Source organism: Oncorhynchus gorbuscha, linkage group LG11 (assembly GCF_021184085.1).
Source record: "Oncorhynchus gorbuscha isolate QuinsamMale2020 ecotype Even-year linkage group LG11, OgorEven_v1.0, whole genome shotgun sequence".
Taxonomy (NCBI): domain Eukaryota; kingdom Metazoa; phylum Chordata; class Actinopteri; order Salmoniformes; family Salmonidae; genus Oncorhynchus; species Oncorhynchus gorbuscha.
In genome coordinates, this window is record NC_060183.1 from 57,650,255 (window position 1) to 57,677,464 (window position 27,210).

Consider the following 27,210-nt stretch of genomic DNA (forward strand, 5'->3'; position numbering starts at 1 on the left):
ACTGTTTTTCAGCCCTCAGCCTTTTTTATATTGGCTATAATGGAGGACAAATTTGAACACACACACACACACACACACACACGCACGCACGCACGCACGCACGCACGCACGCACGCACGCACGCACGCACGCACGCACACACACACACACACACACACACACACACACACACACACACACACACACACACACACACACACACACACACACACACACACACACACACACACACACACACACGTAATAAATATGTTGAATAAGTGGAACACTCAAGATAAAAGCCATTTTTTGTTGTTCTTTTGCTGCTGCTACTGTATTGCTTTTTTTCTTGCATACACATTCATTAATATTTCTAACTCAACTGGGGTGAAGTAGGAGGTTTGAGACCTTTTTTCTCCTGTTGCCATGATGAATCATGTCATTTAATGAATTTCCCAAACACCACTTTACCACTCTATATTGCTATAGAATGTTCACAAATGTCTTACTATACGTCATTCACAAACATTCTATGAATTTATGAAAATGTGAACAGGGCACCGCTCAAAGGGGTGTTCAGTGGGTTAGTGTTGAGTGTAGAGGTGGCTCAAAGGAAAAATAACATTCCTAGTGTTTGTGACGCCCGCCGTTTGATGATCCATAGACTCAGTGGCAATGGCGAGACTGAGAATAAACTGTCTGTTTTGTAGATTTTTGACACAGAGTTTCTATCTGATGAGGTCAGGTTAGGTTGTAGTTGCTATTCTGCTATGAAACCTCTACGGTGCTTTGGGTGTCAAGGATTCGGACATGTTGCAGCAATGTGTAGAAGGGAGACCCCAAGATGTGAGACATGTGCAGGAGGACATAGAGGTAGTGTACAGTTGGGATAGAGAAAGCACTGTGTGTCAACTGTGGGTGCACCCATGCAGCTGGGGATCCGAAGTGCCCTGTGAGAAAGAGAAACAGGTTGAGACCGCCAGAGTTTGAGTGTGGCAGTAAGTTTCCTATGCTGAGGCATCGAAGAGAGTAGAGGATAGCCCAAGCGTGAGTGATTAGACTGGGAGCCCCCCCAGTGAGTAGGCCTGAAGAGTAAGGTTTAGTAAGGTTGGATTTCTTGTGTTTATAGCCATGGTGATCAACTGCACTGTACTGATGGAGTGGGAATCACAGGAGATAGCTGTGGAAGTTGCAGCAGCATAGTTTCCCCCTAATGGCCTTTCCTATGCCCTATATGAACTTGTTCTTTCCCTTTGTTATTATTCTGAAGAAGGCCATTGAAGGCTGAAACGTCAATCTTTTATTAAACGTGTCTAATAAAAAGATCTATTTTTATGGTGAGCAAGGTTGCGCCATTTCCTCTCCAAGGTTGCAGCAGCAGATAAATATTTTGGGTGTGAGAGGTTTTAGTGCATAAGATCTACAGGAAGTTGAGAGAAGGGGTTCCATCATCCCAGGTCGACAGCCTGGCACGACCATTTAGGTCCAAGTATTGGGATGGGGTGGTGGGTTTTGGGGATAGTGTATAGGTGCAGAGTTAGATGGTAGAGAAATGTAAGATTTCCCGATTCCCCAGTGACCAAAATGTGCAATCCGCACTCCGACCTGCGAAAGGCAGCAATACGCAACACAGCGTCTCGTCTCCCGGAAATTTACACAAAGAAGAAAACTCTGCAATGGAGGTCCCAGGACCAGATAGCGACTGGAGAAGCCCTGCATTCCGACAGAAAGTTGTTGCACAAATGTGAGACAATTATGTTTTATTAATATTGTTTGTAAACGTTGTGATATTTTAGTTACTCCGCTATTATCACTACAGTGGCTAGCTAGCTCACCACAACTTCAGTCAGCGCTAACGAGTTAGCAGCTAGCCGGGGCAGCCGCTAGTTGGCTTTATGGATCAGCCCATTGGCGGCTCCTCTGGTTACTAGCCAGTTAGCTATGAAACATGCTTGTTATGAGGCCGTAAATCAAGCTTAATCGGGGTTGATATAGTTAGCTACATTTGTCCCTATTTGCCATAAATACCTAGCTAATTAGAGTGTTTTTCTCGGGAAGTTTTGAGACGTTTAGCTATTTGGGCTTTCAGCTAATGGTTAGTTAAACTAGCTAGTTACTATAGTCTTCGCTGTCTTTGCTTCGCTTGCTATGTAACTTCTTCGGAGAGGTTTATCGGCGGTGGAAATCCATTTTATGTTGCATTACCCCCACCAACTAGATTGCGATATAAATCCATTATAATTTGATGCACAAAATGGGGGGGGGGGGAATGAAAACCTACACTCATTAAAACCCACCACCCTTTTACACGATTTAACCCTATCTGGCCCTACCCCAGGACAGGACCTCAACACACCCTGTAACTCTCCTGAAGTCAAATCTCGTATTCACACATACTTCTCTGCTGTACAGTTGGTAACCATAGCTATGAACGCTAAGAATCCAAGCTTACTGAAGCATTTCACTCATTGACCTATCCCTCTGTGCTGGCACAGATCTACTATTAATTAGCAGGGATTGTCTCAGTATCCCTCACCCTGGATCCATCTTCCTCTACATCTTTCACTGCCTCAGCATACGACACCCTCTGCACTACTCTAACCCTGGTAACCTCAACTCGCCTCTCTTGCACCGGACACTTCTGATCTCTGGCACCATGTCCACTCCTACAATTATCACATACAAATTATTTTCCTAATACTACACATTCCTTTGTATCATGATTTTCTGCACACTTCTCACACCTAGGAACTAACCTCCTACACACTGCTGCCACGTGTCCATACGTTTGACACCTGTAATAGTATAGGTGCGTGAAGCGTAGTGCCTGCTCTCTCTAGTTGGAAGAAACGCACACAAATGTCTCAAGCCCACTATGTGTTACCATCACTGACTCAAATCATTTCCCACCCAACCTGAAACCACAAATGGATCCACCAAAAGGACAAATCTCACTCCTACTGGACCAAATCATTTGTTTTCATGTCCATCGATGCAGACCTCGGGCTCCGACCACTACACCACACCTTCTACTTCACTTAACTCGCCATCACTCACTTCCATTTTACCTCCAGCACTCGACTTGGCACCAGTCTTCTTCACCCCCATCTCCTTTTCTATTGCCATTTTCATCAAATTCAACCTCTGCTTTCCTCATTCTCTTGAACACCTTCCTCTTTTTCCTCTTCCATTCCTCACAGCTAAAAACAGAAGACTGTCTCCTGCAGCTTAGGTAGCAGCAGTAAATCCCCACACTCATAACATAAGTTCCTGTTGTTCCTACTTGTCTCTGTAGCCTTTTAACACTCGACTGTCCCCACAAACTCCATGCTCCTGGATCCTCCCCTACTATGTAGCCAGCTAACGTTAGTTAATGTTAGTTAGCAAGATGTTAGCTACAACACAGACCCCAGTGACATTCCTGCTTGGACTCACTTGGAATAAAATGCACTTTATCTGCCAGGAATGTAACGAATATCATTGACATGTGCGCTAGCAAAATACAGCAGGCAATCTATCTGAATCGCTTCTTCTCTTTCAGTGAAGAGGCAATGAGAAAGGCTGGGACTGCACACACGAAGTCCAGCAATGATATGGAGAACCATGTCTATGTCAAAGCCAAATCTAGAGTGAGTGAACGGTTTAATTTACACACACCTAGTAACCTCATCATGGATCATCAAACTCTAACATTGTATATGAGTAACTGGAATTATTGGTAAATAATGGCCATCTCTCATCTAAGTGTGTTATTGTTTACTTCTGAACAGGAAGAATACTTGTCCCTGGTAGCAAGGTTGATCATTCATTTCAGAGACATTCGTACGTACCCCACGTACTTTTTCTATCTACTATGTATGTCTAGCTCACATTCATATTTTTCGAGACAGCTAATCTGTCAAGTACGTAATGGACTTTTTTTGTTTTGCAGATAAAAAGGCGCAAGGAGGTGGTCCTGGTGTGTTATTATTTTGCAAAACATGTTCTCTGTTACTAAAATACTTTCAGAAGAATATCTACATATGCCACTGCACATGTGTAAATGTACACATTGCCTCCCCTCTTCCAGATCCCATGAATGCCCTGACAAATCTCCCAGGTGTTCCAGGGGTTCCAGGGGGCATAGGTATGGGGCCTCGGCCACCTGGGGCGCCCATGGGTGGAATGGGGCAGATGCAAATGAGTCAGCATGCCATGGCAGGAGTGGCTGGAAATCCTCAATCGAGTGAGTATCTCTGAAACTATTTAATTTTCTCACTTTATTTCATGTTTATACCATGGTGTTGTTGAATACTCGTTTCTGATTGGCTTGAAGGGCATTCTAGAGCCTGCATTATCACTATAACGTACGGTAAATTCACATGTTCGAGCTGCTTTTGAAAGCAAAAGTTTTTAATTTAAAACATTGGTATTATTGAATTAGATTTTCATAATAGCAGGCTAGGACTGATGGTTTGGTTAGCTCAACTAGCAAGTATGTTTGGTTGGCAAGGCAACTACTGTAGCTATCTAGTAAACTTGCTAGCTACTTCAGTGGATGTTGAACACATTTCTACCTGCAAATTAACATTTCTTTTGGCAAATGTGTTAAAGTGGAACTGACAGCATTTTAACTATATACTTTGCAGATATGAGACAAACAATCATAGTCAATAAAATTCCCAGTTTATGCTTCAAAATCAACTTTAAGAGGTTTTAAAAATAGGTTATATTTGAAAAAAATTCCATGACATACAGTAAGGCATTGTTGACAGAATAGATGGATGCAGTTCAATACATAATTAATATAATTCACCATTACTTGGTAGTCCAAAAAATATTGCTATCAGGTTGTAAATCAGATGGCCTGGTACATTGTTTACTGCCTCCGCACAATCGGGGCTCACCGTTTGTTTCAATGACTCAATATTTTGAACAGAAATGGACAAATGTAACTACAATCACACTAGCAAGGGCAATGATCACAAGTCAGTCATAAGGTGGATAATAGGTTAGCTCACATGTGTAACAAACAAAGCCCGTGGGCCGACTAGGGCACACAAGCTAGTATAAAGGAGTCAACAGTTAAGTCATCTACTTTATGAAACTACAGGCTGATGTGCTTGCATCACTTCAACTGCACTGCTTTCGTGTGTCCCATTTATAGCCTACAGCGCAGGGAAACTGTACAGACAGACACATGACACAGTCCTAGCTAGGCTGCTAAAATGTTGCAGTCTGGTTTCGGTTTTTATAGCTGGACAATGAATGACAAAACTAAACCTGCAACAAAACACCATGCAAAGGAGAAATATGCAGGCCTATTACAGCAACATTTTAAGCAGTCGCCTAGGCTGGCTACACAACTACAATACATTTTAAGTGCACCATACAGCAATGCTGCCTTCAACCGCACCGGGGATTCTTGCAGTACAAAAAAAATTGAAATCCATGTTAAGTTTAAATGTTGCAACAACCTATAGATAAGTTGTTATTTGGAGTAATTAAATACTTTTTGATTAGGGTCACAACATTATGAACACCTGCAGGCATAGCAGCAAAGCTGGACAAATATTATTTATTTTGTTTAAATAAGTCAAAATGCTATATACGGCATCCTATGTACATAAGTGGACATTATAAAGGGCCATATTTTGGCCAGTTTGGGTCGAAGTTGCACGTAAAAAAATACAAAGAAGCTAGCCCGCAAATTCATTGTTTTTTCAATATGGCCTGTTCGCTGATGGAGTTTGACACCACTGGGCTAGCATATTTATTTTTGTAGCTAGCTATCACAAAGCCTAACATTAGCTAGTTTCTAGGAGGATGTCATGTAATTGGAGGAGTGGGTGAGTGACTTGACTCATTGTTTTTGGGTAGGTACAGCTAGAGATGCAGGTGTCATTTGGTTAGCTAGCAAGAAATGTGAATCGCTTTGCTAGCTATTTAAGCTGAACTTAGAACGACTTATCCACAGTGTCACGAACTGGCTCAAAGCACGTAACAAACAAGGAGACAACATGGAGATGGGAAATAACAAAATATATGTATTTAAGTAAAGTAACCAAAATATAATTAACAATGGTGTGTGTAATCAGTAGTGTGAGTGGTTGCGTGCATAAATGTGATAATGAGGGGTGTTGAAAGGTGTAAACACCAAAAACAGCCACAAAAATGCCACAGCCAAAATCTGTGTCTGCATGGCGAGAGTCTCAATGGATTGGGAAGAGGTGCATTTTTCCTGGGACACACCTGAGCCCAGGTGTCCCATTTCGATGACGACCCTCCTGGCTCCGCCCACCGACATCCTATTAAGGAAAACAAAAGCAAAGAGAATTCGGTCCAACAAAGACCCCGGAACACCATACCAGTCACACAGTAAATTAATCCAGCCTTTGCGTCCTTTTGCCCCAGCCAACCTCGTCCTCCCCAGACCTCAGCAACCTTTGGACAGGAAGTAACCTTTAAGAGGAAATAAAATGAGACCAAAAGGGAACAGACTGGAGCGACAGAACAGGACAATACCAGACACAAAATAAAACACTGTCAAGGGAGCGACCATAGTAGAGAAGTTCCAATAAAAACTACAGTAATAACCAATCATTCCCAAGAAACGCATCAATTTCTTTTTAGTAGTTGGTGGTAGAAAAGCATCAATAGCTACCACTTTAGCCCAAACAGGACGCACTTCACCCTGCCCAACCACCTTTCCAAGGTATGTAACGGTCGCCTGAGCAAACTCACATTTAGCCAGATTGATCGTGAGGCGACCTGGAGCTTGAACAAGGCTTGAATACGGGACAGATGTTCTTCCCAAGTATCTGTATATATCACTACATCGTCCAGATAAAGAGCACACCCGGTCAGACCGGTGACAACCCTGTTCATAAGTCGCTGAAAAGTGGCAGGTGCATTACGCAGACCGAAACTCATAACTGAATACGAGAGGTTGTAATAAAGGCAGAGATTTCACGTGCCCTACTCGTCAGTGGCACCTGCCAATATCCCTTCAACAGGTCAAATTTGCTCACAAACTTATCTGCGCCGACTTGAGGACTGTGTTAATCCATCTGAGGAAGAGGAAATTAATCTGGCTTAGTGACACTTTACCTTCCGGTAGTCCGTACAAAATCTGTTTGTCCCATCCAGTTTACTGACCAAGATACAGGGAGAAGCCCAACTGGAGAAAGGCTCTGCCTTCTTACTCTCCAGCATGTACCTGACCTCAGCATCCAGACAACACAGTTTCTCTAAAGAAACTCTATAGAACCACTGACGAATGGGGTCAGCATCTCCAATGTCAATATCATGTTCTATTAAGTTTGTATGGGTAGGTGTATCAGAAAACAAACATGGAAATCTCAGAATCAGACCAACCATCTCTTTCTGCCCATCAACAGGTAGATGAGCGAGAAGGCTGTCTAAAATATCCAGTGTCTCTGAATTTTTCAATCTACAAACGTCAGGACCAGGAACATCTTCCTCCTCGTGCACGAACCTAGAATGACAAGAACCCAGGGAAATAACGTATCGGCCAAAATAACAGGTTTTACCGTCCTGTTGACTCCCACTGTTCAGTCTCAGAGGAACGTGCATAATAGTTTTAACAATTTTACATGGCACAGTTGGTGTGCTTTTCTCCATTCTGGATTGGCAACTAGATAGTTTTGCTCAGTGTACTGGCGCACCACCGTATATGGACCTTGAAACTTGGCTTGAAAAGGAGAACCAACAATTGGCAGCAGAGCAAGAACCTGGTCACCTGGACTAAAGTGACGAGGCTGATTTCGCCGATCAAATATGCCCATCATCCTCTCCTGTGAAGATGACAGCTCCTCTTTAGCCATTTCACTAGCGGTGTACAGGCGTCACCGGAAATCACACACATACAATAAACAGGGACTGAGGGGACTTCCAGTCATCCTGGAGAACAGATAGAAATCCACGCACCTTATGTCCAAACACAAGGTCATTTGGACTGAAACCCGTGCTCTCCTCTGAAACCTACCTAGCGGCTAACAGTAACCAAGGCAACCCCTCCCAATCCTTATCCATCTCCGTACAATAAGCTCTCAACAAAGACTTAAGTGTTTGATGGAAACGTTCCAGTGCTCCTTGACTTTGCGTGTGATAGGCGTTAGACAAATTGTGTTTAACTTCTTGCGACTAGGTGGCGCTATTTAAAGTTTTGGATGAAAAACGTTCCCGTTTTAAACAAGATATTTTGTCATGAAAAGATGCTCGACTATGCATAAAACTGCAAAGATATTGTCTGTGAGTGCCACAGAACTGATGTTACAGGCGAAACCCAGATAAAAATCCAACCAGGAAGTGCCGCATTTTTTGAAACCGCCTCATCCCAATGACTCCTTATATGGCTGTGAATGAGCTTACGTTTTCCACGTAGTCCCCAAGAGGTGTACAGCATTGTGACGTCTTTTTAGGCTTTTCCATTGAAGAATGGCTGTAAGGGACCATGTATAGCATGTGGTCACATGGTGTCTCCCGCAGAAAATCTTGCTTAAAATACTGAGGTAGCCATTTTTCCAATCGCTTCTTATGAGAAACCAATTGCCTCTACGGATATATTATCAAATATATATATATATATATATATAATCATATATTATCATATATGTGTGTGTGTGTTAAAAACACCTTGATGGATCCTAAACAACGTTTGCCATGTTTCTGTCGATATTATGGAGCAAATTTTGAAAAAAGGTTTGGCGTTATAGTTGTAGCATTTTCCGGTCAATTTCTCAGCCAAGCATGATGAAGAAACGGGAGCTATTTCGCCTACAAAAATAATATTTTTGGAAAAAAGGAACATTTGCTATCTAACTGGGAGTCTCCTGAGTGAAAGCATCTGAAGTTCTTCAAAGGTAAATGATTTAATTTGGTTGCTTTTCTTATTTTTGTGAAAATGTTGGCTGCTGCCAGCAGAGCCTAGCATAGTATTATGCCATGATAAACTTACACAAATGCTTGTCTAGCGTTGGCTGTAACGCATATTTTGAAAATCTGAGATGACAGTGTTGTTAACAAAAGGCTAAGCTTGTGTTTGAATATATTTATTTCATTTCATTTACGATTTTCATGAATAGGAAAAGTTTCTAGGGGTATTTATGTCCGCTGCGTTATGCTAATGCGTTTGAGGCTATGATTACGCTCCCGGATACGGGATTGCTCGTCGCAAGATGTTAATATGGAGCTGTTGGAGAACCTGACCAAACAGATTGGATTTGAAATTAGATCATTGTTCTCTCTGAATGACCTTAGGGATTCCAAACAGTGAGAGAAACTGAGTCAAAGCTTTTAACACAGACTTAGTCGTGATACACCTGAGAGGATAGGCAGCAGGAAACCTAGTGGTCTGACATAACAGTGAACAGGTAACTACTACCCTTTTTAGAACGAGGCAGAGGACCAAATGTCAATCAGATACTCAAAAGCTTGGCTGAGTACAGGAATAGGAAACAGTGTTACCGGCTTGATTAAGTTTACCAGTTAATTGACAGGTGTGACCAGTTGTGATGAACGCCTAAACATCCCTCTTTAACCTAGGCCAAAAGAAATGTCTTAATATGCGATTGTAGGTTCTCCTCACACCCAAAAATAAAATAAATACCATTGGAGAAAATAGCCATGGGCGACATCTCCCATCTGTTCCACAGGCACAATTTGGTCACGCAACTCTTCTAATGTGGGGTCAATCCCGTTGCGCATTCATTAGATCGGAGCGGGATACAGAACTGGATAACAGGGAAAGCAGTGACAGACTTTGTGGTATTCTCGTTAGCCGGCGCAGTGACCAGGTCGCCACGGCTAATAGAACGTGTCACTGCATCCGCAAAGAACACCTCTGGGCTCTGGGAAACTCTGTGCACTCACATCAGGAATCCCTACAAATGACGGCTTAGTGGAAACCACTAGGCCATACACGCTCACCAGCCAACTTATTCCAGAGGATAACGTTGATACCCTCAATAGGCAACGAAGAACAAACCCCCACAACAACCTCACCTTTAACCAGTCCACAATCCAACATCAGTTCATGCAATGGAACTGACAGAGTGTTCAAACCTATTCCCCTAATTAGAACACTATTCCCCGAATCAGTCTCAGCAGAGAAGGGTAACACAGATTCCAACACAAACAATTCAGAGGCACCTGTGTCTCAGGATCTTCACTGGCACTAGGTTCTTACTTCCTGACAGACAAACCCCTCCGTAATGAAATGTAAATAGTCTGGGTCAATATGGACTTTCACATGCCCCTGGGAATGAGACAAGGTGTCAGGAATGAACTGATGTGATACAGGCGCAGCTAACGCCGTAGGCTTAGATTTAACGTAAGCACATGTACTGAATTTACCCCTGGCCCTGAGAACCGGACATTCGTTTTTCCAATGACCTGAACCTTGACAGTAGTGACAGTCTTGACCAAAGTCAGCTTTACCACGGGAGGCAGGCTCCTAGTTGAACGAAACACTGCCCGTGAACCAAAGTATCTCGGTGAGCGAGGCCCAAATCGCTCTGAACGCTCCCACTCTCTCCAAATACGTGGCTCTGCAAATACACTTGTGAGTCAAAACATACTCGTTCGCCAAAACCGCAGCTTCAGCAACAGTCTTTACTTTTCGTTCATTAATGTACGTGGCTATACGATCAGTGATTGTGTCCTTTAATTGCTCTATCATAATCAGATCACATAGCCCTTGGAAAGTCATAACTGCAGAGGTGGAACACCAGCGATAATACTCGTGCAAACTCAACATGAGTCTGTATCATCCCTTTTTAAAGTTCTAAATCGTTGGCTGTAAGCCTCAGGAACCAATTTGTAAATTAACCTTATCATAACTGACACTGTCGGCAACACTAAGAGCTGGATATTGCATCCTGCGCTTTACCAGTCAGCACACACTGCAACATTAAAGTGCGGTCAGAATCAGGCCAACTCCTAGCGTCAGCAACACGCTCAAACAACGAAAAGAATGTCTCAGAGTCCTTTTCATTAAATTGAGGCAACAACCATAAGTTCCCAACAATATCAAATGTGTCCGGGGCACGACCAAAAGAGGAATGACCCCTAGGTAAATCTGGGTCTCCTTCCCAGAGCAAACTCTCACCTGAGAGCTTTCCTTCCCTAACCAACTCTAACCGCTCTTGTTGCAGCTTGAATTTAGCACGCTCCAAATCCGGTTTAAACGCCAATTCCTTTTCATACTTTACACAAACATGTTCTAGCTTTTCACGATCATGCTCTAACTGTAACCGAAGCATTTCAAAAAGAAGACTACTCGGACTAACCGATGGCACGGTCATTGTAACGATACGGGGAGACAGCGAGTCCTCAGCAGAGGCTGCCCCAGTGGTAACTTCAAGAATACCACTCCATCAGATTGGCCTTCAATATCAACCTAATAGAATTTGACATTTATCACAAATTTCAACCTTGTAGTGTTCAGCAACTTTCAACAGCTGTTCTTTAGTACATAATTCTAACAGTTCCTCTGAAGGAAAGCGAATTAACTCGTCTACGTAAGACGCCATAGTCAACAGAAAATAAAAAATAAAGATCTCGCTCTTCCCCTCTGCTGAGCACACCAGACCACAACCAGATGACAATCACACTGGGCACCACAGAAGAGAGAGGAGATATATATATATATGGAGCTTCCCCAAAATCTACAGTAACTCAACCCTAGTCTTCGTGCGGATTTGCGGTTGGTAATTACACACTGTAGCCCGCTGGCAAGGAAATAAACCACCCAGCACACTGGCAGATTCACCCAAGCCACGGATGTGCCCCCGAGACTATTGTTCAGTCCACAGATACCACACAAAACAAAGTAACCATGCCCAACGTATTCCAAAGTGAAACACGTCGCTAAGCCTAACAGAGGGGATGGGGAGCACGAACAAACCTATGTAATTTCTCCAATGCAGCACACAACGAACTATCCACTGCAGTGGCAAGTTGACAAACCAAACAAAGGCAACCAGTATTGGGCACCAAACATTACAACTAAAACAAGATGTAACAAAAGATGCAAATTAAGCACCTACAGAGTTTAACATTAACTAATTTTTCTCCCAAACACAACACGCATACTAGTAAGCCAAATTACACTAGTATTAGTCCTTCATAATGCAACAAAGTGCTATACACCAAAATGTCTAGGAACCAACCTTATGAAATCCCGGACAAGCCCCCACTTGTCACGAACTGGCTCAAAGCACGTAACAGACAAGGAGACAACGTGGAGATGGGGAATAACAAAATATATTTATATAACTAAAGTAAACTAAATATAATTAACAATGGTGTGTGTAGTCAGTAGTGTAAGTGAGTGGTTTCTTGCATACGTGATAATGAGGGTTGTTGAAAGGTGCCAACGCAAACAGCCACAAAAATGCCACAACCAAAATCTGTGTCTGCATGGAGAGAGACTCTTCAATGAATGGGAAAGAGGTGCATTTATCCTGGGACACACCCGAGCCCAGGTGTGTCCCATTTCGCTGACAACCCTCCCGGCTCTGCCCACTGACATCCTATTAAGGAAAATAAAAAGTAAAGAGAAAGAATTCGGCAGACAGAGTGGGAGGGTCGTCACAACAGTAGGCATATCTCTTAGTTGTCAACCAAATGTATTTGGCATCGATCAAATGGGTGGGCTGGCAAGTTCCCATTCAGTAGTCAAAATGTGGGTTGGGACAAGCATGCATTGGCAGTCAAGCTGCAGGACGAGCAGGTGACTATTCCACGCTACTATTCCCAATCGTTTATCTGTGAAATTTACGGCCAACTAGCTGAAAACGTTTGAGAGGGTTTATCTAATGTTCCCGCTAGATTTGAGCTAATCTCGCTCTGGCTAGCATTAGTTGTTGATCTTGTTGATGTGCATAGGCAACTGAGGGAGAGAGCCTATTTTTGTCATGGTTGTTTGATCAATAGGACTGTGAAATCTATCCAGGTGTATGTTGTGTAGCTGTTGCTACTGCCTGTAAACACAGTCCATTTCAAAGTGAAAGATATTGGGCCCGTTTGGCAAATGGGTTATTTGCATATAGGCCTACTGTAGCTCAGATTGGCTATCGCGCACCAGTTTGCTTAGTCAGATGTTTTTAAGGTTTTATTTTCTGCAGTGTCTATTAATTGCCCAAACGCACGGCCGCTTTACCACTCTATATTGCTATATAATTTTCACAAATGCTATACTTTGTTCCCAAACATTCTATGGATTTATGAAAATTAATATATCTAAATTCTCGCTTGTCTGAAAATGTCATATTCTTCCCAGGGGTGTATATGAACAGATGTTTTTTATTTTATTTATTTTATTTTTATTTTACCCCTTTTTCTCCCCAATTTCGTGGTATCCAATGGTTGTAGTAGCTACTATCTTGTCTCATCGCTACAACTCCCGTACGGGCTCGGGAGAGACTAAGGTTGAAAGTCATGCATCCTCCGATACACAACCCAACCAACCCAACCAAGCCGCACTGCTTCTTAACACAGTGCGCATCCAACCCGGAAGCCAGCCGCACCAATGCGCCGGAGGAAACTCCGTGCACCTGGCCACCTTGGCTAGCGCACACTGCGCCCAGCCCGCCACAGGAGTCGCTGGTGCGAGATGAGACAAGGACACCCCTACCGACCAAGCCCTCCCTAACCCGGGCGACGCTAGGCCAATTGTGCCTCGCCCCACGGACCTCCCGGTTACGACAGAGCCTGGGCGCGAACCCAGGGACTCTGATGGCCCTTAACCACTGCGCCACCCGGGAGGCCCCTATATGAACAGATTTTAACAAGATTTTGTGTTGCTAAAATGCTGCGAGTTCCACTTTAAATTATAGCCATGGTATAAAAGGGATAATCAACTCGGGGCTCTTTGCGTTCTCTGGAAAATAATTCAACCCTGTGGAAGGTAACAGTGGTTCCTCAATTAACTTTCGAGATTATGCCGCGGGACTTAAAGGTAATTTGTGGTTTAGTACGTTACCCTGCGTCACTGCTTCATTGCTCCAGACCACCGCAAGTGGGAGAGAGTGCTGATTATGCTTTTTGGTCCCTGACTGAATATAAGCAGCAAGTAATGTCTGCTAAATAAACAAGTTGATGGTGCAGTCATATAGCCTTGGCACATACAAACGACAACTACATCACACTTGCCCAGACCCACCTGCTCACATCCCCATCTCCAGCGCCTGTATCACTCTCCGCCACATGGCCTCAAACTGCACTATTTTGTTTCTCTCCGTTGCCCACGCACTTTCAACATTTAGATAAAGCATTTCAAGGCAGACTTTGGTTGATTTTCAATTTGTAAGAATACATCTTTTTCAAGATGATTGACGAGAAAAGTATCGTCCAACCCATAGGGTATCTCACTGCACTCTTATATCCCAGAAGAATGGCTTCAGAGGGGATGGCTGGTTGAAAGAATTCCAAGAGTGCAAAGCTGTCATCAACTTTGACTACTTTGAAGAATCTAAAATCTATTTTGATTTAACACTTTTTTTGGTTACTACATGAATACATATGTGTTATTTCATAGTTTTGATGCTTTCACTATTATTCTATAATGTAGAAAATAGTGAAAATACAACTTGAATGAGTAGGTGTACTGTATATCCATTAGGCTAATACATTATCACATTTTCCTTTGGATTATTTAATGAACCTATATCATGTTATCCCTTTGGAGCACATGCAAAAGCGATTTGGAGTTGTTGAACGGAAGTGACAAAATGTATTACAATTGAATTTTAATGAGCTGATTGATGAGGATGATAAAGAGTTTGAATTCAGAACAATAGTGTAAGAATTACTCTTCCTCTGTCCCACGCGCACATACAAAAAAAAAACAGGTTTTTTGTTTCTACTTTGTCAGAAAAAGCTGTAACTGGACCGTAGCTTATTACTTACTAAAACTGTTACACTGTACTGTTTTTATTCTAATAGAAATGAAAATGGTCTTATATTCTTAAACTGTGTGTTTACTGAATATACGCAAGTGATGTCTGCTAAATTAACAAGTTGATGGCGAAAACCAGAGCTATTAAATATAGGTGTTATATTTATTACATTTACTTGTGGAATGTTACCGAATAGATAACAACAATAGAAATAATATTCTGGTGGCATTGGTAGAGAGTCAGGTGGAGAATGGCGTGAAAGTGCACTGTACTGTACGTAATAACGCTGTGGGCCAGGTGTAAATGGTTTAGCAGCCTTTCCAATACATTTGAATGCATAAGAAGGCATCCACCCTTGATGGGCTATCAGCAGGACAATACTCTTGCTGAGTTTAGGGACTTTAAATGTATTAATGGATGTTTGCGAGGCATGTCACTTCACCCATCTCTTTGCATAGCCCACCACATGCACTGTTTTCTAACCACATCTGGATGGATCCATAACGAATTACTATGGGAATAAATCACTGAATGAGAGAAATAGTGGAATAAAGTAGGCTAATGCAATTGAAAGCAACAAATTGTTACATACTGAAACACCCAAAGTCATCCAACTGTTATAATAGGATTTGAAGCAATAGCCTACCCACGTGTGGTCAACTATTTCCGCACCGTTTCACGCTGCTTTTAGACATGCATGGGGACTGGTCTTGATAAATCAATCACATATCCGTTTGGATATTAGTTAGCCTACAATTAGGCTGTTGAAATGTTAGGATTATTTTGCTCTTCTCTTCCAGTCACTTAGTAGCCTATACCTACTCTTGACCGGTCGTACAGCGCCATATTGTCCTAAAGGAAACCCTGAGGCCTACATAAGCTAATGTAAAATTCATTTTCTTTTTTCTTGGAATAGAAATACCATAATATTAATCAATTTAATTAAGCTACATTTCTTACAGTATAAAGAGCACATCAAATACAATAATACTTTACAACCAAATTATAATCAATCCCATATAGTTAAAAATGTTTTAGTCTCTAGTATAGCCAATATTAAAAACAGTCAAATGCGATCGTGAATTCAATCGCTTTAGCCACATGTTGCGGTTTATTAATTGTTTAAATATTCAAGGGTCCCTTATTTAAGTACATGGATGACTTGTGTGATGACATGCAGGAATGATTGATTGATGTACTGTATATTGAAGTTGGCCTTTATGCCAATAAGTAAGTTATGCACAGCTACAGTAAACAGGACTCTTAGGCTTACAGCTCCATGTCATTTCAATAACTTTATTTAATTAAAAACCTTAAACCCACCTGTCCCTGAATTTACTGAAATATGTGTATTTTACACTCAAGTAGTAGGCCTACATTAAGATAAATATCATAAAAGACTTACTGAGCATTTCATCAAAGTATTATTATTATTATTATCAAAGTGCCATGAAGGTCTGCTGTGCGCTATGCATATTAACAGTAGAATATCCAGGACTCAACAAGTAGCTTACCAATAGCTGCCAGTCTATAATTACATTTAATATACACAACCACAAAGTAATCCATCAATATTTTGTTTAAGGTCATTAAAAAAAACATAATACTAAGACAATTTATTTAAAAAGAACAGAATAGCATGCATTTCTCTGTGCTATAGTAGCTGAGGCTATGGTTGCTTCATGTCAACAAAATTAACTTGTTATGCTCTTTCAGATAGGGTATAGCAATCAAAATGTCTGGCCTGCATGGACCTCTGTAGGATTATTTAGGAAAGAAAGCAAGCGCCAACAAGCTTCATGAAAACGCCCTCAAAGATGCCCTCTGGTGGCTTCAACAAGCATTAAGGGCATTAGCGGCAACAATGGCTGACAGTAAAATACTATGACGTCATGCACTGTAACATGCTGTACCATACCGAGGCATCCTGCAAGTGGTGCTGCAGTACGATGCAACTTTGAAATGAGGAACACACCTTCCACATCATTCAATATTTTCCATAGAACGCCTCGTTGATTATCCCTTACTTATTTGAATTCTGTCTGTTAGCACACAGAAACAATTGGATCAATAGCTTACCAGTCATGACATTTTGATTTTGTATCGGGGACCTCCAAACTCGTATTTCTGTGTCCTCCGTGAGGCTCAGAGCATGTGAGCGGAGATGAATGGGAGCTGAGCGGGCACAGTTTGACTGGAGAGTGGGAAAAGACGTGGAGCACTCTGTGAGATGAACAGGGTGTCCAACTGCCCAACTCGGCTTACATGCACTGCTCCAGACTCTTATTTCTGTGTGCTCAGGTGTAGGGCTTTTCCTCCAGGGCTTTCCCCAAGTTTTCAGCTGGAGGATGTCTGTTTTGTCCACATCCTCCCTGTAGTAGGAGGTCCAGGGCAGATGCAGATGCAGCAGATTGCTCAGCAGCAGGCCCAGCAGCAGGCCCAGCAACAGTCCATCCAGTTCCAGCAGTTCCAGGCACAGCAGCAACAGACTGCCATGCAACAACAGCAACAGACAGCCATGCAGCAGCAGCAGCAGCAGCAGACAGCAATGCAACAACAGACAGCCATACAACAGCAGCAGTTTCAGGTCCAGCAGCAGATGAAGCTGCAACAATTACAGCAGCAACACCATCAGAACCAACAGCTCCAACAGCAGCACCAAAACCAGCAGCAGCAGCAGGCCCAAAACCAGCAACAACAGAACCAGGTATAAGCTTAAAAGCCCTGCCATGATAGCCTGCCTAGATGTACAATTAAAAACAAACAGAGACATGCAAGAAGGCAGTTGAATTGGTTTATCTTTTGGTAAACAAGTATGACATGACAACAAAATATTTTTGGGGTTTAAAATAATCTGCATCTTAAGTATTTACACACCCTCCCCCATCTGTCTTCAGATGCACCCATCAAGGCACCAACAACAGCAGATTCAGTTACAACTCCAACAGCAGCATGCACAGTCCATCCAGCACATGGTCCAGCAACAACAGCAGCAACAGGTTCAGTCTCAGCCCCAGCCGACCCAGCTGCCCCCCCACTCCCAGCAGCAGCAGGGCATGGTGCCCCAGTCTCTGGCTGGGCAGATGGCCCCCACACAGCATGTGCCCATCAGCTCGCTCAGTCAGCAGCAGCAGCAACAGCAGCAGCTCAAGATCCAAGCCTTGCAGGTAAAGCAGAGGTGGTGTTATTGAAAAATATGAACTTAAAGTTTAGTCAAATCTCTGTAGAATAGTGGTGACTCTTTGTTGTCCACTCTAAATTCATAATCTAAAGTATCTGGGATAACACACATATTCCAGTAACTTGTTTACACACCCCTCTGCTTGCTTGCTTCCCTATGTGTGTGTGTGTGTGTGTGTGTGCCGTGTGTTCTTTGTATGTGTGTGTGCTTTGTGTGTGGCCAGGCTAGAGCATTGCAGCAGCAGCAGCAACAGCAGGCCCAGCAGGCAGCGCAGCAAGCCCAACAGGCGGCGGCTCAGGCCCAGCTAGCGGCAGCTGTACCTGGCCAGGTAAGAGCACTGCAAGCTGGTGTGGTGGGACTTATTGACTGCCACTGAACCTGGCCTGGAGTGAGTGCATGCTTTCAGATTTACCCGTTTGGAGTGACGACAGGGTTGATTAAATTTTGGGTCGCAAACTCTACGCTTCCCTACCAAGCAAAAAGGCATTAACTGCTCATAGTGTGGAACTGAGAAAAATGGCTTTTATTTACCTTGGTCTCACAGTAACTTTATGCAGTTACTGCTAACATGACCCCCATTCTTTTCTCCAAAACACAATACAATAGAGGAAGGATATTTGTCCATTAAGCATTTAATGTAGTAAAAATGACATTAACACATTTTTGACGAAATGAGCAGTTACTGCATTTTTGCTTGGTTATGGCAGTACTGTTTTGACCATATTTAGTTTGCCTGTTGCCATACTTAAGCTGCTGCCATAGCCAGAAGGTAGTAGTGGTTGTTATATCTCATAGCATTAGCTAGAGAGACTTAAGTTTGCATTGATTCATATAATGGCAAATTTTCTGCTTAATGGCTCAGGGGTTCTTTGGTTTGAACAGTATGATGAATCTCCTACGTAACCCAGGGAATCAATTTAGTTGGTTGTCATTTGCATGTACAGTGCCTTCAAAAGATTCACAACCCTTGTGTTTTCCACATTTTATTTTGGAATGGCTTGAATTTAAAATGGAATAAATTTATATTTTTATCACTGACCTACACGCAATACCCCATGATGTCAAACTGGAATTATGTTTATTGACATTTTTACAAATTAATAGAAAATGAAAAGCTGAAATGTCTTGAGTCATTAAGTATACAACCCCTTTGTTATGGCAAGCCTAAATACGTTCAAGAGTAATAATTTGCTTAACAAGTCACATAATAAGTTGCATGGACTCACTCTGTGTGCAATAATATTCTTTAACATGATTTTTGAATACCTACCTCATCTCTACCACACACGTACAATTATCTGTATGTGTGGGGTAGTCGAGCAGTGAATTTCAAACACTGATTCAACCACAAAGGCCAGGGAGGTTTCCCAATGCCTCACAAAGAAGGGAACCTATTGGTAATTGGCTAAAAATATAAAATACATTGAATATCCTTTGAGCATGGTAAATTTATTCATTACACTTTAGATAGTGGATCAATGTTCCTGAGTGTCCGAGTTACATTTTTACATTGTAATCTCTGCCAAAGCTGCTTATACAAAGTATTGACTCAGGTGTGAATACTTATTTATGTAAATTAGATATGTAGGTTTAAAATGCTCAATACATTTGCTAAAATGTCTAAACATGTTTTCACTCTGTCATTATTGTGTGTAGAGTAATATATTTAATATATTTAGAATTCAGGCTGTAATGCAACAAAATGTTGAATAAAGGGCATGATTACTTTCTGAAGGCACTGTATGGTGCTTTTTGAGAATTTCCTGTTAGGCTTGGGACTCATCTTATCGCTTCCCGGCAAAGGAGTGATAGAGCTAGGATTCATTTCCACAGGACACTTCCCCATCCCTTCTTTCTCTACCAAACTAGAATTAATGGAGACCCCTTCACCCCAATGCTAATTATCCTCCCTATTGAAGGTTTCTCAGAATGAAACCCATGGGTGGACTGCTGAGAGAAATGAATGTTTCTCTCCAAGAGGATGTCTCTTGATTATACCTCAGACCTACTTTAGAATGTCTTGTTCCCCCTTCATGCATGTGTGCTGTTCGTGCAATGAATGCTATAACTGCATGCCTACTCTGTCCTGCAAACCAAATATATCCTTTAACTCAGCTGCTACATCTACTAGCGCTACTCTTAGATGCAAAGACATGGCATCATCAATTATTGAAGAACCCCCACCATCTCATCCAATTGACCAATAGACTCGGTTGGGAAATCACTGCCAAACCTCTTACTGGGGGGAACATTGGCGGTCATTTAAAATACTTAAAGCTAGTTATACTAGATTACCAAAAATAATGATCTGTTATTTGTAGTCATTTGACGGATGTTTACCTTCTGTACTTCACTAATCAATTTAAATAATTGTCAAACACGCTGCATAGTTTGGCCTTGTGAATAAAGAGGGAGCATGTTCCCACTGGCTGTGGAAGGCCTCATCACTGTTGTCATGGTAACGCTGCCTGGCTGTGTGTCTCACACCAGGGCTAAAGATATGACTAACTGTTACTGTGTGATGTGTGTCAATGAGTGTGTGTGCGTGTATATGTTTGTTCTTGTGTACCTTACAAGTGTTGTTCCTGGGAGCTTGCTTGCATATGCGTGTGCAAATGCGTTGTGCATGCATCCGCCTCATCTCCGCTGATGCATTGCATTTCTTGTTTTGCTTGTGACATGTCTGTTGTCCCCTCTGTCCTCCTCCAAGATGATGATGCCCCGCCTTGGGATGCAAATTCCGCCCCGGTTGCCCCGCGCTGCCTCGAACCCCGCCATACCTCCAAACTCTGCTGCCGTGGGAGGACAGCAGTTACCACAGGTATTTACGCCAGGGTAGAGTGACCAGGCAGTACTCTGACCCTGACCTCTATGGTGACCACCTCTCCTAAAACCATGTCCCTCTGGTGTGCTTTCTTATGCCAACTCTTACCCTTCAGTGTAGCCCTCTAATGTCCTCCCCACTTTACCCAAACCATCTCTCCTGCTCTCCTCACACAGACCATTGGAATTAGATCTGACAGTGAATGTCTGTTCTCATGCTCAGTATGTAGTTGATTCATGAAAAGAGAGTTGTACCTTCTACAAGCAGGTTCTGATTTGGAACCCATGAAGGGTAGGCCTTAGAGCTGGGACAATAAACCCAAAATTACCGACCCCGACATTGCCTTCCTCTTACTGAAGCATTTTGTGTACCTCTGTCATTTTTTGTGATTTTGCTACACAACGTTTCTGTAGATGGCTCTGAAACAATTTATTCCCACAGTAATAGCCTATGCATTATCTGCTATGAAAGTATCTGCCTGTCCCTGTTTTGCTGTTGGCTGCTGTGAGCGAGCCACTCCCTCTCCCCACTGTGTGCACAGAGGAGGGAGAGATGCATTCTGAGAAGCACAAGTATATGACCGTTTCTCAAAATGCAATTGCGGGAAAAATACAGTTTTCAAAGCAACTACTGTTCCAGTTCCAGAGAGGAGTGTCACAGCTTTCTGTGAGTATATCATTTATTCCTCACCTCTTAATACTGAGTTCATGGCACCACTTTATAACTGGAGTAGGCTGTAAGCCTAGTATGGTTTCGATGCGCCCGAAGAGTGGAGCGCGCAATTTGCAGTGAATAGGCCTACATCAAGTAGCCTAGGATGAGCGCTGGAAAGTTTTTGTAGATCATTAGCCTACATTTACTGATAGATTCATTAATTAGTCTACATGGCAACAATATCATATTTAGCCTGTAGTCCGATGTGCACAAAGAGGCCAAATTAAATCTGATAGGCTAATCCTAGGCTGGATTCTATTTTGACAGGTTGCATATCAAAATAACAATCATGCATTCCCTGGATATGTTAGATGAAATAGCTAATTTTTAAAATCATAAGCTACCATCTATTGTCTTACTGGGTACTGGAAATTTGTCTAGAGTCCTACCGCTAATGTAAAGTAATTGTCCATGACATCTTTTTTTTAATAGTTGTATTTATTATTATCCAGCAAAATAGTTACATTTATCACAATTTGTACATATCGCCAACTCTAGCACCTCCCCACAAAATAATAATTTTGTAATGATTTATCAATATTTCAAACAACTGGTCAATTTATCGCAATATGTATTTTTGTCCATATTCCCCAGCTCTAGTAAGCCTATAGATTTTGTTGGAAATATAGTGTATTATTTTGCTAAGTATTAGGGCATCTGGCCAGTATTCATTGTTGTGTTTGGTAAGTACCAATAAGACACTCAATTATATTTTCTTCCCATCTTCCTCAGTAGGCACTCAGGCCCTGATCGGCGTAATGGCTTGAAGCAGGTTTTTCCCCCTGCTATTAAGGTTGGATGGTAATGTGATGCAGTTTCCAACCAGCTGAACAGTTGCTTGGGTTCCTCTGATGTGAGCTCCCTTTTCTTTTCACCTCCTCCAAAGGTGCAGCAGCACCAGATGATGTCATCGCCCTCGCCGGTACAGGTGCAGACACCCCAGTCCATGCCCCCCCCTCCCCAGCCACAGCCATCGCCACAGCCCCCATCCTCCCAGCCAAACTCAGTCAGGTGAGCAAAGTTGGCATGCTCACTCTCTTATTGACTGGAATATGGCATTTGAAAGTTTTATTTCAGGTGTAGTCTTGAAATGAAATTCTCTGGTGTCAACTGTGACCCTGTATTGTGTTTCTTCACAGCAGTTCTGGTCCCACACCGTCGCCGGGGGGCTTCCAGCCTAGCCCGTCCCCCCAGCCCTCACATAGCCCAGCCACCGCACGCACCCCGCAGAACTATGGTGTCCCCTCCCCAGGACCTCTCAACACTCCAGGTACTGTCCCAACTCCTCACTGGAGCAGAGGTGCGGTTCTAAGCCCGTAAGCCTCATAACTCACCAATGATTGTTTTCCTTACTAAAGTTGACATTCTTAATTATCTTTATGTAAGATGTTGATTTGTATGGAGCTTCTTTAGTTTCCCATTTGCCTGTTATGTCAAATATTGGAAGCCCAATCAAACCCATTCTCAGTGCCCCTGTATATGTATACACATATTGAATGTACAGTTGAAGTTGGAAGTTTACATACACTTATGTTGGAGTCATTAAAACTCGTTTTTTAACCACTCCACAAATTTCTTGTTAACAAACTATTGTTTTGGCAAGTCTGTTAGGACATCTACTTTGTGCATGACACAAGTCATTTTTCCAACAATTGTTTAGACAGATTATTTCACTGTATCACAAATCCAGTGGGTCAGAAGTCTACATACACTAAGTTGACTGTGCCTTTAAACAGCTTGGAATATTCCAGAAAATGATGTCATGGCTTTAGAAGCTTCTGATAGGCTAATTGACATAATTTGAGTCAATTGGAAGTGTACCTGTCGATGTATTTCAAGGCCTACCTTCAAACTCAGTGCCTCTATGCTTAATATCATGGGAGAATTAAAAAATAAATGTAGACCTGGTTAATCCTTGGGAGCAATTTCCAAACGCCTGAAGTACCACGTTAATCTGTACAACAATAGTAGGCGAGTATAAACACCATGGGAACATGCAGCTGTCATACCGCTCAGTAAGGAGACGCGTTCCATCTCCTAGAGATTAACATACTTTGGTGCGAAAAGTGCAAATCAATCTCAGAACAACAGCAAAGGACCTTGTGAAGATGCTGGAGGAAACATGTACAAAAGTATCTATATGCACAGTATATGCACAGTAAAACGAGTCCTATATCGACATAACCTGAAAGGCCGCTCAGCAAGGAAGAAGCCACTGCTCCAAAACCGCCATAAAAAAGCCAGACAATGGTTTGCAACTGCACATGGGGACAAAGATCGTACTTTTTGGAGAAATGTCCTCTGGTCTGATGAAACAAAAATGGAACTGTTTGGCCATAATGACCATTGTTATGTTTGGAGGAAAAAGGGGGAGGCTTGCAAGCCGAAGAACACCATCCCAATCGTGAAGCACGGGGGTAGCAGCATCATGTTGTGGGGGTGCTTTGCTGCAGGAGGGACTGGTTTAATTCACAAAATAGATGGCATCATGAGTAGGGGAAATGATGTGGCTATATTGAAGCAACATCTGAAGACATCAGTCAGGAAGTTAAAGCTTGGTCGCAAATGGGTCTTCCAAACGGACAATGACCCCAAGCATACTTCCAAAGTTGTGGCAAAATGGCTTAAGGACAACAAAGTCAAGGTATTGGAGTTACCATTAGAAAGCCCTGACCTCGATCCTAGAGAAAATTTGTGGGCAGAACTGAAAAGGCTTGTGTGAGCAAGGAGGCCTACAAACCTGACTGAGTTACACCAGCTCTGTCAGGAGGAATGGGCCAAAACTCACCCAACTTATTGTGGGAAGCTTGTGGAAGGCTACTCAAAACATTTTACCCAAGTTAAACAATTTTAAAGGCAATGCTACCAAATACTAATTGAGTGTATGTAAACTTCTGACCCACTGGGAATGTGATGAAAGAAATAAAAGCTGAAAAAAACACATTTTCTCTGCTATTATTCTGACATTTCACATTCTTAAAATAAAGTGGTTATCCTGACTGAAGACAGGGAATTTTTACTAGGATTAAATGTCAGGAATTGTGAAACTGAGTTTAAATGTATTTAGCTAAGGTGTATGTTAACTTCGGACTTCACCTGTATATGAGTATTCTGATTGTTGTCCCATGTGGTTGTCTGGTGATGTGTAGGGAACCCCAGTTCAGTGATAAGTCCAGTCGGGGCCTCTCAACTGGAGGACCAACAGTACATGGAGAAACTCAAACAGCTTTCCAAATACATCGAGCCGCTGCGCAGGATGATCAACAAGATAGACAAAAACGAAGGTATACACTCATGCCATGCTCTTTCTTTTATGTCCACTCTCGGCTGTTCCCACTCACTAAAGGGAGTTTGTGTTCCCACCAGATAGGAAAAAGGACCTGAGTAAGATGAAGAGCCTGCTGAACATTCTCACTGACCCCAGCACAAGGTAAAATAATACAAGTGTGTTGCTTATGAGTGTGTCATTGCCCATCCATGTTGGTCTTAACAATGGCTATAGAACGTATCTCCTCTCCCTGACTTGCAGGTGTCCTCTCAGGACCTTACAGAAGTGTGAAATAGCACTGGAGAAACTGAAGAATGATATGGCTGTGGTAAGCGTGAGACCCCGTTTTTCAATCATGGTGAAAATCTTTGTGCTGTTATTGCTCTTTGGCTCTCAAAATGTATTTCTGTTGTGAGTTCATAAAGGTTACCCATTGAAAGTGAATCATTAGTTGTAAAGAACCTAAAACCCTAGCAACTATTTAACTAAATGTTTCCCTATTTAGCTTATTAATAAGACTTTATTCTAAACTTGTTCCAGCCGACACCACCCCCTCCACCTGTGCCCTGCACCAAGCAGCAGTACCTGTGCCAGCCCCTCTTGGATGCCGTCATGGCAAACATCCGCTCTCCTGTTTTCAACCATTCCCTGTACCGTACCTTTGCCCCAGCCATGACAGCCATCCACGGGCCTCCAATCACGTGAGTTTACCCTAACCACTCCATGTCCAGAAACCCTACAGGGCGGAAACATTTTCGGCTGACATCTTGGCGCGAACCTGCTTTAGATCTGTCCACGTCTCTATCATTGATACAAGACCATCCTCATTTCCCTACAGTGCATTTAGAAAGTGTGTGAAAGAGTACAGTAGCAGTGGGATCAGGCCGTCATCTGACACCCATCTCTATTTTCTCCCACTCCACTCCACAGAGGCCCCACCATCGTGGCCCGGAAGAGGAAACATGAGGAGGATGACCGCCAGACCATCCCCAACATCCTGCAGGGGGAGGTGGCCCGCCTCAACGCCAAGTTCCTGGTTAACCTGGACCCCTCATTCTGCAGTAACAACGGCACGGTGCATCTAATCTGTAAACTAGGTGAGTTTAGGGCAGAGGTTGGCAACTAGATCCAGCCACGGTTGCATTGAGACACGATCACGTCTCTTTTTTATTTGTGGGAACAGATTTCATAAATTAAACTAATTTCTAGCTGAATTCCTGATTTTTACAAGACTAAAATCCTTACTGGCCGCCTGTTGCCGACCCCTGGTTTAGGGCGTTAAGAAATGAAGGCTGGAGGAAATCACATTATCCTCCCTAAGATTATGTTCATTGATGTCTGATGCTATTCTCTGCTTTTCTCTTCCAGATGACAAGAACCTGCCAAGTGTGCCACCTCTCCAGCTCAGCATCCCTGCAGACTACCCAGACCAAAGCCCTCAGTGGGCAGACGATGGGCAAGTGTATGGTAAGACACACTGGCTCTCTCTGTACCCATACTCAACTATGTAGCCTGTTTTAGTCAAATTGACTTTAACTTTGGTTGTAATGAAATGTTGCCGAATATTACCTACAGTTTACAATGTATAACAAATTAAATGTTCAGCAAAATAACAATTATACATTTTTAACCATACTGCCATGTCAATAGCTAGTCTTTTCAGGTTTCATGCATTTTCTAGTTGATTAATGCATCACTATGTTTTTCTCTCCAGGTGCCAACCCCTTCCTAAAGAACGTTCACAGAAACATGACCTCCAAACTCCTACAGCTCCCAGACAAGCACTCTGTGACTGCACTGCTCAATACTTGGGCCCAGAGTGTCAGACAAGCCTGTCTTTCTGCAGCGTAGACAAGAGGCTCACCTCTTCATCAAACCTCTGCTGGAGACAACATAACTTATCACAGACTGTGCAAACTGAAAGGGGTGGGCTACCTCACCCTGGAACGCCAGCTCTCCCCTACCACCACTAGGGTGTGCTGTTGAGGCTTCAACACAAAATGGTATTATGAGAAAGTCCATTTGGGGTGTGTTCTGTAAAGAATTCTAAGGTGAGAATATGTATAACTAATAACTAAACACTTTTCTGTGTAAAGCTTTGAAGTGTGTATATGTGCTCGTAAGGGAATTTGTCTTTTTGTTATCAAGAATAAATACTTTTCTGCTCACCTGTTTTCATTAACCAGATCCATCCCCATCATCCTTTACCATAAGACGAAATTCAACTGACTTGACCAACCTAACAACAACGGCACACCAAAATAAGTTTACTAGGGAGAAATAAAAATGTATGTACATTAAAATATTAACTTTATATACAGTACCAGTCAAAAACTTAGAC

General features: G+C 42.6%; 1 protein-coding gene across 4 annotated transcripts; it reads left to right on the top strand.

Annotated features, from left to right (window-relative positions):
- Positions 1-1,437: 1,437 nt before the first annotated feature.
- Positions 1,438-27,037, top strand: LOC124049009 (mediator of RNA polymerase II transcription subunit 15-like). Of its 4 annotated transcripts, none has more exons than XM_046370275.1 (18): positions 1,438-1,723; positions 3,521-3,608; positions 3,750-3,801; positions 3,911-3,937; positions 4,049-4,204; positions 17,261-17,589; positions 17,780-18,049; positions 18,287-18,391; positions 20,774-20,884; positions 22,488-22,612; positions 22,744-22,871; positions 24,751-24,885; positions 24,968-25,031; positions 25,131-25,197; positions 25,410-25,570; positions 25,800-25,966; positions 26,238-26,336; positions 26,584-27,037. In XM_046370275.1, exons 1-18 carry the CDS (start codon positions 1,521-1,523, stop codon positions 26,718-26,720), a joined length of 2,424 nt encoding a protein of 807 aa, XP_046226231.1. In that variant the 5' UTR covers positions 1,438-1,520; the 3' UTR covers positions 26,721-27,037. The 4 variants fall into 4 exon arrangements, with proteins under 4 accessions (XP_046226231.1, XP_046226230.1, XP_046226232.1 ...); XM_046370274.1 differs by having other exon boundaries at positions 1,439-1,723; positions 22,741-22,871; XM_046370276.1 differs by having other exon boundaries at positions 1,439-1,723; positions 17,264-17,589; positions 22,741-22,871.
- Positions 27,038-27,210: the final 173 nt, after the last annotated feature.

What these genes read in the sequence shown, in the direction of transcription:
- LOC124049009 (XM_046370274.1), top strand. Translation starts at nt 1,521, where the DNA reads ATGGTAGAGAAATGTAAGATTTCCCGATTCCCCAGTGACCAAAATGTG. An exon ending in ATGTCAAAGCCAAATCTAGA is followed by an intron (nt 3,609 to 3,749) that starts GTGAGTGAACGG and finishes ACTTCTGAACAG; the next exon opens with GAAGAATACTTGTCCCTGGT. An exon ending in CGGCAGCTGTACCTGGCCAG is followed by an intron (nt 18,392 to 20,773) that starts GTAAGAGCACTG and finishes TCCTCCTCCAAG; the next exon opens with ATGATGATGCCCCGCCTTGG.